We start from the raw sequence: 10893 nt of genomic DNA, 5'->3' as shown, positions 1-10893 counted from the left end.
GTCCCAGGGCCTCTGCATCTGCTCCTTGGATCCCAGGTCCTCCCCCAACCCCCATGGAGTGTAAATGGGGAGGGAATCAAGGTGTGGGAAAACCTTTCTAATCCGCAAAGGGTGTAGGATGTGGGCAGGGTTGGCGAGGTGTCCCTGGCTGGGGAGACCTGGGGTAGGGCTTACATGCGGTCAGAATTCTGGAAGCTCAGGAGCACCACACTGCCTCCAGCCTCAGACAGTAACCAAGAGCTGCCTGAAAAAGCCATTCTCCCTGTGCGGGGGATCGTAGGCACAGCAGAGCTGAGGTACACAATCCTGGATTACAACTCAGACGACACAGCATCAAATCAAAGTGCCTGCTTTGTGCCTTTTGTAGAAGAGAGGAGATGAAACCAACAAGAACCAGGTTGTGAGCGTGTCCATTCCACGCCATCTGGAACAGCACGGCGCATGGATGAAGCCACCGCGAGTGGACTGGCCCTCGGGAGCGTTTTTATCAGCAAGTAAAATTTGACTTGATTACTAAGCGAGGCGGTTTCATTGGCGCAGTGTCACCTAAAGATCACAGCAGCTGCTTTCCGTACTGATATATCTCCTTTTATCTAGAAAAACTCTATCACTGGCACATTTGGCATGAGATAAGTGTGCGGCCAATTTATTTACTGGAGGAGCTATAGGATTCAGAAAGTGCATTCCATTTTGTGAATTGGTATTAACTAATCATGCTGTGGTGTGCAGCATACATTTTGGCAGATGAGAAGGTCCTATGAAAGCAGCACATTGCCTTTTAAGTAGCTCGATAATTAACTTAAGATACCTTTGTGGTTTAGTATGAATATGCAAGAACTGCACACATATTTTACTCAGGGATGATGTGGTGTTTCTTTCCTCTGCAGTAAATCCACAGTCAGTGACCAACCTTGAAAAGGGTTGGTGTTGCTGTACCGATACCAAATAAAAATGAACATATATAAAGCCATCACAGCTCACACACGCATGCCTGTTAGGCTATGCTTTCCTACAAGCCACAAGTCTTCTAGGCAGATTTATTAGCAAACATACCATTAGAGACACTTTTTATGATACTCATAGAGAAGACGCAGACACCGTCCATTTGAAACTTTTATAATGTATTAATTTCTTTTGCAAATGGAAGATTAAGGATAGAATTTTTTTTAAAGCATATTCATACCTCAACTCCATTAGAATAAACATCACAAAAATGAATGTTCATGCATGGGGTCATTACAGCTTTGGGAAAATAACTGGTCAGCAGTCTTGGTAAAACGGGCTCTCGATACTGGGAGGCCAGTTCTATTACACTCTTTTCCAGGTGAAGAAACGTGTCAGGTTCTTATAAATTACGAAGGCTCAAAGAAAGCACTGGGTTCTCACTAAGAGCATCTGTCCCACCAGTGATGCCGCTCTCACGATGAAACGCACCCCCGGCCCATGAATGTCCCCCACAGCTGGTGCTCAGAGTGGAGACAGAGTAACTTCCGTCACATGGGTGTAGTGAATCAGGAGATGTGCTGGTCACAAGAGCAAGGAGACAGTCCAGGCACCATCTTCCCCTTTCCTAAGCCCTCCTGGTGAATTTTCCAAAGGGAACCTTTCCTTAGAAAAGGCCCACATTTTCATTTTAGTGAATGAGCAATTGCCAGTCTTCTGGTGGGTATTCAGGCCATAGAAAAATCTTTAAAAGGCCTTATCACTCGATTACATTTTTAAAGGACCCGTTAACAGAATGTGAATCTCATCACTTGGGAGAAGCAGCAGCACCTAATATCACAGGAGAAGGCACATCCCTGTGGATTACTCATGTGGTCTTCTCTCAACCCAGCTTTGTAAACAGTCGCTTTATTCCAGCAAAGACATATGCATGGGGGGGAGGGGCAGGGGGTCACCCACCAGAAGGCAGGTCATGCCATCTGTACACAAGACAAGACCAGCTAACCCAGAACGACTCCGAACCGGCTCAGAACCATTTTCCATAACAAAGAACTTGAAAATTTCCAAAAGAGAAGAGAAACATAGATTCTGAAAACGGACAATATAAAACTAAGCATTTCACTCAATTATTCCTGAGTACTACATCACAATGGAATGAAGATAAAATGGCATCTCAACGCTGTGGCAAGGTTACCACGAGGCTTCTGGGTTAGGGCCTGTTTCAGGCATTCACAAGATCTATGATTCTATACTTGCCAGATGCAATTTTATTTGTTAAAAAAGTATGACACTTAGGATTATGGCACATTTTTATCCTATGCATGAGATGCATTTCAATAGCTCATTTCACACAGAATGCTGAAAGGTATAAAATGAACTAAAACAAACAATATACAATCAACTGTACAGTGTTTAGGAAATACCACAGATACAGATAAAAGAAAAGGCTTGGGGCGCCTGGGTGGCTCAGTTGGTTAAGCATCTGCCTTCAGCTCAGGTCATGATCTCAGGGTCCTGGATGGAGCCCTGCATCGGGCTCCCTGCTCAGCAGGGAGTCTGCTTCTCCCTCTCCCGCTGCCTGCCGCTCCCCTGCTCGTGCTCTCTCAAATAAAGAAATTAATTAAATATTACAAAAAAGACAAGGCTCACACTGTACATCACAGCTTGTCCAATGACATGGTAAGTCCCTCATTTCTCAATTCCGTACATAAATAGATAGGAAAACTGTCAGCCCACAAGAGCATTCCCAACTAATAACATTCCGATGGAAGGAGAGGCCACATTCCGGATATGATTGTTGACAAAATCGTGGAATAGATCATTACATGAAGCATAACTATTCAACATTTTTTAATCACTTTAATTTTTAAAGCCATTTCCAGTGATTACTCAGAATCCTTAAGCTGATTCATAGTTACACAATTCCCATTCCATTTATGCAACAACGAGCAGCAAGCACAGAGGGACTGTAATCTCTGTGCTGCACTGCGCTATCACCGCTTACCCGGGGCGGGTCTGTAGACCATTCTCCACTCTTCTTCTACTCTAGAAGGTCCACTGATTGAGTTTGTTCTCCACCTTGTCAGAGACATTTTTTCCCCAGATCTTCCTCTAATCTAAATTCACAGAGCAACAACAGTGACATTAAGAAGCTAAGGCATAAATCTACATCTGAGCAAATCGGAAAGGCAAGGTTAGCACACCAAGCAGAGCAGCATTTCCGTCTTCCCACTCTGTGGACATCACAAGGGCTCCTTGATGACTTAAAGATTCTTCTAGGTAATTCATTTTAAAAGGTAATCGTCCTTCATAAAAACATCTTGATGCTGTTGTTGTTGCTCACTGAGTAATTACAGCTTATTCAGAATCTTTTTTTTTTTTTTCTTTTGAGATTCTTTCCATGACAGCCTCGTCGGTTGTACAAAAGGAATCTCTGAACTCCTTTTATAGATTTTGAAGATGTTGGAACTGGGAGCAATCAGCTTAGGACCTAAATCCCCTTCCACTTCTAGAGACTTCTGTAGGACAAAGTCGGGATGGTGGGAAATGGGCCTGGACATGCTCTGTATCCCCATTCCCACACAGTGCCTTGAACCCCTGCTGACTGCTGGGTAAGACTGAGTGTGGGTCATCACTGTCACACACCCTCTTCTTAGAACATGGGCTCTTCCTCAGGAACTCCTAAGGGTTCCTCCAAGTCCATCAGGAAAGGGGCACCTAATCCTCCCTTCTATCTCCAGGAGATCCCAGCGTGTGGCCCATAGAGATCATGGAAAGGTCTTAAATTGAAAGCTGCTTACCTACTTCTCTGGACAGCTGCCTCCCTAGTTAGGGATGGTAGGGATGAAAACCTAGAAGCAATTCACAGTCCCCTTTGGTACCTCCTGGACACCACTGAGATCAGTAGCATGAGTATCAGTATTACAAAAAAGTCTAGGAGAACCAGCTGTGGCACCAAACCAAGGCACCAAATCATAGCTTCCATGCCAGTGCTGAGATCTAGAACCACATCTTACGCCTCTGCAGGACATCTTCTGCAATTGCAAATGCATGGTAAAGTTGAGAATTAAACAAGAATCTTCTCACTCATTGCACAGTGGCCACACAGAAATATGTACTTGGTAACGTGCTGCCATCATGATTACCACTATGGGCATCACGCCTGAGAGGAGAACTTTCCCAAAGGCATCTGGGGACCACATGGTCTGAGAGAAGACACCCCACTCCACACGCTCTGGTCTACCTTCTTCTAGAACACCTTACAATCTCTCCACATTCCAAGCACCATCCAAAATTGTATGAGTTCCTCCTTGTCCTCCTCAACCCAGTTTCCCAGCAGGGGATGACCCAAGTCAACACTATGTTAGGGTTAGACTTCTAACCCTAGAACTATCTCCTCAGTTCACCACACACTGGAACCACACAGTTCCCCACACTGGACACTGCATTACCAGTGCCCATCACTAACTCCCTAAAACCCAACAATGCCATCATTTCACCCCCACCTCCGTACTCCAGCCCATTCCAATAGGGGTCATCTTAAGAGGATGGCACCAAACCTGATTCAACTTCAAGCCACACATCATCCATCCCACCTCAGAGTCCCACAGCATTTCACAACATGAGAGTGGTCCAAGGACACCCAGGTAACACCACAAGAAGTCAGGAACACCAGCCCCTAGGGGTGATCCTGGAGATACCTCACATCTTACTCCATGGGGCCCAGTCTCCACCCACCTGTACAAAGGTGTTAAGATTACAGAAAAGCACATGATAAGGTAGACAAATCCACTATGGCAGAAAAATGGAAAAGTCCACTGCAAATAAAGCCAACTTACAAGGAAAATATCTTATTTCCTAATTCATACATGTGATCGTCCAAACCTAAGTGAGACATACCTTAAAAAGGAAAAATCTGAACATAACACATGCTGAAACTCTGAAGTATAAAGTAGGCTGTTTTACTGGATGGGAAAATAGTAAGGCAGCCACTGTCCCACTTCTGTGCTACCCATCTGTGATTTCACCTAAAACCGCATCCTTTACTGAGGCCAGCCACAAAAACCAAACAGTTCCAGTGCTACCTATGTTCCTGCCCTGCTGCCTGAACAGACACATGTGTCACCTTCCTCGTCCCCTTCCCAGGATATGTAGGGAGAACTGTGGTCCCACAAGGAGGACCAGTGTAGCTAGTCTAGTTACCAGTGAAAACTCTTTAACTGGATGGTTTGTTCCTGGATTTGAAAAAAAAAAAATCTTTCTGGAAATGCCATCAACCAAACTTAGTGACATGGTAACGTACACTAGAAATGAAAAGAATTAAGAGGGATCTATGTGTGCATCTTCTGTCGAAAAAAACCGAACTTAAGAATAATGGTAGGGAGGGAGAGTTGGAAAACTCTGGGGGGTGGAGAAGAGCCTTATAATACAAAACTTGAAAAACTGTCTAAATTATTATTACAACGTTCTTGGAAAAAAAGAAATCACAAATGTCATTGCAAGCCTCAGTCATATCTGTAGAAAGGAAACATGAACTATATATCAGAGTAGACAGTAAAATAGCTGGGTTGGAGCACCTCAATTACTTTTTAAGGTCCTTCATAAAATTTTATTAACGGCATCTTAAATGTAAATACGTAGAACTAAACTGCCAGAAGAATAAAAGACTGAGAAGAAAATACATATCCTTTGCTAAAAGTAAATTATGAGTAAACTAGAATCAAATGTTTCTGTCTCCAAAATGTTCGTTTGCTGACACTTCAACTTTGATACTTGCTTCTAGAATCGTGGGGAAAAAATCAGCATATATTTTATATACCAGATTGTAAATAAATGCACATTAGCTGCATGCTACAAAGTAGTAAAATAAGTTTACTGTCAAAAGGCAGTTGGAAAGGGACCAGGTGGATTTTCAAGCATCAGACTAAGTGACATGCCTGAGAAAGATGCTGTCAGCCACATTCACACACCCAAGCGTACGTCACTGAGCACTTACAATGAGTTCGGAATCCCGCCCCATGGAAATGACGGTTCGGTTCACTGTCCGGAGAAGTTTCTCCATGATTATCTGGACATGCCTCTGAGTTGGCCCCTGGAGGAAGACACATCAGTGAAAACCAACACCTAAGACAATCATTAACATGCAAGCCCTGGTGGTTGTCACTGAATCCATTTACCCTGTAAAAAGTAAATCAATTATAACCCTTAACGAGATGAAGAATGGCCCTTGTCAAAGGCAAAAGCCTTCACAAAGAAAACACAAGGCATCTTATTAATTATAGTCCATTAATGATAATTTGTTATGTAATCACAGTAATTTAATTTAAGCAAACCTTAAAAATAAAACAAATTTGTTTAAACAATATAATGTTTATGATCCCTGATTAGCCCACCAATTAGTTTCCTAGAGACACTTGTCCATTTGTAAATGGAAAGCAGGCAGAGAGCAACCGTAGATTGTTCTGCATTTCAAGTCTGAATAACCTGGGGAATAATCGCTGGGAATACAATATATTTTTTTCAGGACAAATTCACAGCGCCACAGATTTTTCCAGCAGTAAAAACTTGCTCTTTTATTTTGAATGTGATGGGATTCTTGATTCTTCTTCATGAACTTGGAACTTGTTCAATATGTTCTCTAGATGCTCACACACTGGCCCGGGCAGGCACCACCTCCACCACGAGGATGGGCCCTACCACCACTTCACTCCCAAACTTCACCCCTTCATAGAAAGGGAAAGCCCTGCCATAGGGCCACGCGGACCGGCTGTTGGATTAAGGCTTCTAACACCTTTCAAAGGCAACTCCCCTGGAAGAGCCGATGCACCCAGCCACCTTTGCTAGGAAGTGATTTAATACAATCTCTTTCTTTGATGGTACTAACCAGGCTCTGAGAGACTGTGCCCATGCGGGAAGGAAGTGGGAAGGACAGGCGTGGGCGTGTTGACTGGGAAGGTATCCAGAGACCATGCAGGGCAGAGCAAAGAGTAAGCCCTATTGACCTTAAAAACCTGGCCCATGTGTTTTCTGCTGGAGGTACAGGTAGATGGACAAGGATCTGTACGCCGCTCCAGACACACCTGGAGAATCAGTGAGTTCACGCATGTTTGCACATGTGCACAAGTGTGGACAAATGTGTATGAGGGGCATACGGGGATGGGAAGCCATAAGGTCAGATGTTCCATATGCACTTATAACAACTTCTGATTAAGAAAAAAGGTTAATGGACTCAACATAAAATTTACAATACAAAAGGAAATACCATTTAAAAGGAAAAAAAAGGGGCAGCCCCGGTGGCTCAGCGGTTTAGCGCTGCCTTCAGCCCAGGGTGTGATCCTGGAGACCTGGGATCGAGTCCCACATCAGGCTCCCTGCATGGAGCCTGCTTCTCCCTCTGCCTGTGTCTCTGCTTCTCTCTCTCTCTGTGTATTCTCATGAATAAATAAATAAAATCTTTAAAAGAAAAATTCATGTGACTTTAAAAAAAAATAAAATTAAATTAAATTAAATTAAAATAAATAAAATAAATAAAATAAAATAAAATAAAATAAAATAAAATGGAAAAAAAGGGGTGCCTGCGTGGTTCAGTCATTGAGCATCTGCTTTTGGACAGACTGTGATACCAGGGTCCTAAAATCAAATTCCCCATCAGGCTCCTCGAAGGAAGCCTGCTTCTCCCTCTTCCTATGTCTCTGCCTCTCTCTCTGTGTCTCTTATGAATAAATTTAAAAAATATTTTTTAAAAGAGGAAAAGAAAAAGAAAAAAAAAAAAAAACTAGGTAAAAAAGCACAGAGGGAAATTGCCTGTGGGGAGAGGAACATGGGAAAAGAGGAAGAGCCATTTTTCTCAAAACTCAGAAATACGAAAAACTTAAACAAAAAAACTGTGCATATTTTACTTTATATTAAAATAAGAATTGAGAGCACCTGGGTGGTTCAGTCAGTTAAGAGTCTGCTTTCAGCTCAGATCATGATCTCAGAGACCTGGGATCGAGTCCTGCATCTGGCTCTGCACTCAGCAGGGAGTCAATCTACTTCTCCCTCCCCCTCTGCTGCTCCCCACGCCACTCTTATGTGCATGCTTGCTTGCTCTCTCTCTCTCTCAAGCTCGCTCACACTCGAATAAATAAAATTTTTAAAAAATAAAGTAAAATAAGCATTGACAATAAAAATAAAGTAAAATAAGCATTGACAATAAAGAATGTAGATAATTAGCCTCCATTTGTTTACTTTTAATTCTGATCATCAAAGTGATTTTTCTGACCTTAAGGACCAAAATCTGTCCCAGGGAGGCATTCACTTGAGAAGGCACAGGAAAAACTTACAGATTTTTAACTTGGAAGAATAGACATTTTAGTATTAGAATGATACTTTATACATAAATAAAAAACAGTTTAAGGGTACCACTCAGCAGAGAGAGAGAGAGAGGCGCTAACCTTTAAAATTAAGATCATTCCTTTTGAATCCAATGCACCTCTGTGCAGTGAGGCGGGGGCTCTTGTGGATCATAAGGGGACCACCACCACCCCCCGCCAGGCCCGCAGAGGCAGCCTGAGCAAACACAGCCCTCACTCACCACATCCTTCCTGTACAGAACCTCCAGGATGTTGCTGAGCAGCTGGCAACAGGCCTCCAGGTCTTCCTGTCTCTCTAGATGGTACTTGAGCTGATCCGTCATCATGGGAAGCAGGATCTCTCTGCAGTCTGCAGGGGACATGGGGCTGCCAGTCAGCAGGAGACCCACCAAGACACAACTCTACTTGCTAGAAGCTTGTGTTCTTAGCACGTTACCTTGTTTTCAAGCATGTTACATTTACTTTCCTCCAAATGTGAAACTGACAGCTGGAGGGGGTCAGAAGGCTGGATGTGCGGAAATCACTTATCCTGCTCTGTGAATTCGTTATACACAAGCACACATCTAGGTGTGTTTCTCCTTGCAAATACAATATACAATGATAATCCACAGACATGCATCAGCACTCTGCACACAGAGTATGCACGTAGATATAAACACAAATGTACATGTTGGGGGCTTTTGACTAGTTTTGTGTGCTGAATTATAAATTCGATTTATAGCTTTAAAAGAAACACTAGTTATAACAAAAAGTATTTTAATTGCAGCTACTCTTGTTTTTCCACAGGAGGACCAAAGCATGGCTTCCTTCTATTTCCATATGCCTAGTAAAGGTTTCTGAGCTCAAGCCAAGTCATAACCAACTCAATTCCCCACTTGCACGGCCATTGTGAACAGCTCATGTTAGCTCTCCGATTGCTCATCCCTAATGTGCCATGTGCTCATGGACACATGGCATTAGCTACTCACAGGTTTGCGGTACAATGTACTCCTACAAGGTTAAGTAACAAAGACCTGGGCCTAGTTAGATGCTCAGGACAAGGTACTTGCTCTTATGACGTAACACAAATCCAAGTGAGGAGCCACAGCCTCTCTGGCTTCTCAGACCCCTATCCTAATTACTGCACAGGCGTGTAAAGGAGGGAGCCGTGGTGAACAAGCACTGAGCCAGGAGAGGAGAGTCAGGAAGGCCTCCTTCACCTGCTAGCAAGAAGAATCACAATTTTGCACATGGGGCAGGCAGTGAAAGAATGGAAAATCTGTACACAAAATCAGGCAGGCAGGAACCTATGGCACATTCGAGAGGCACACGCACTGCTGCAGGGGGTGGGGGCAAGGCGAGGGGCAGGATAAAAGGCAATACAGGCATTTGGATACCAGCATGAACATGGTGGCTGAGGTTGTAGGAAGCTGAGAAATCAGACATGCTGATGGGGGAGAGATGTGATCAGACTGAAAGGCTAGAGACCCTCTGGGATGGTGCATGGGGATGGCAGTGGGGACAGGAGGCAGAGAAACCAGTTAGCTCCAGTGATCGTCCAGGTGAGAAAAAGCAAAGGCCTGACTTCGTGTGCAATGGTGAGTTTGAAAGAGGCCTTGAACAGGCAATACCAGAGGCAGGTGGATGGACACGGCGCTTGAGGCTGGAAGGTGGCAGAAAAGGGAGAATCAAACCCAATGCCCAGCATCCTAAGAGCCAAGGAGCCATGTAATGCTACCCACAGAAAGGAAATGAGAAAAACAAGTGTATTTTAAACAGGAGGAGAAAAGGATCCGGATTGTTTTGGACACGATGAGTTTTGAGTTGTTGGCTGGACGCCCAAGTAGCCCCCTCTACTAGGCAAATGGAAGAAGGGTTCTACACATTATTTCTGGCTTAGAAAAACAGATTAAAGAATCATCAGCCTCAAGGCAGTAATGAAAGCCAAAAGGACCATCAAAAGGAGTGTGAAAAATAAGAAGAAAGCTTGTGACCATCAGAATGTAGGTACTAGAACAGGAGATGCATGGGACACAAAGGTGGAGGGATCAGGGATGTGGAGGCAGAGACAAGTGACGTCACCCAAACAAGGGAGGACAGTGGACAACATGGCCAAACATGGCAGCAAGAATGGGTGAAACAGAACAGGTTTGGGATGTGGTAGTTAGAGGCACACAGGCTCCATGAGGCAGCTTCCAGGAGTGGCTGAGTGAGCAGGGGTGAAAAATGGATATAAGGGACATAGACGTAGCCCCCGGGAGCATGGCCGTGTAACGGGGCGGGGGTGGGGACTGGAGTGTAAGGACCAAAGAACTACCAGGTTTTTGTTTGTTTTTTAGATAGGAGCAGAGAAAAGAATGTTCAGAAAATTAAAGAGCAATAAGGAAACAAACACAAAGGAGACTAAAGACAAAAATGCAATTACTAATGGTCTCTTCCAGTTGGGAAATCCCATTTGACTCCAGTATCATCCTCCCTCTAACATGAACTATCTGTTCTTACCACCATAGTTCTGCTGGCAAAACCGGCCCAGCCACCGCTGCTCCCTTTAAAATGCAGAGCACGAGAGAGAAGACGGCAGAGCTCTGAAACATTAGATATACTTAGCTTGTTTTTA

General features: G+C 43.9%; 1 protein-coding gene across 2 annotated transcripts in view; it reads right to left on the bottom strand.

Annotated features, from left to right (window-relative positions):
* The window catches only part of DOCK1 (dedicator of cytokinesis 1), a 493779-nt gene that overhangs the window by 296285 nt on the left and 186601 nt on the right, over positions 1-10893 (bottom strand). For both annotated transcript variants that reach the window (XM_038579104.1, XM_038579105.1), the window contains exons 26-27: positions 8519-8646; positions 5939-6034 (exon numbers count right to left, since the gene is read on the bottom strand). In XM_038579104.1, coding sequence (XP_038435032.1) covers positions 5939-6034; positions 8519-8646 — 224 coding nt within the window. The remainder of the gene's footprint in view (positions 1-5938; positions 6035-8518; positions 8647-10893) is intronic.

The sequence above is a fragment of the Canis lupus genome, chromosome 28 (assembly GCF_011100685.1).
Source record: "Canis lupus familiaris isolate Mischka breed German Shepherd chromosome 28, alternate assembly UU_Cfam_GSD_1.0, whole genome shotgun sequence".
Lineage (NCBI taxonomy): Eukaryota > Metazoa > Chordata > Mammalia > Carnivora > Canidae > Canis > Canis lupus.
Note: the sequence above shows the minus strand (reverse complement) of the source record. Positions and strands in the feature narration are given on the sequence as shown.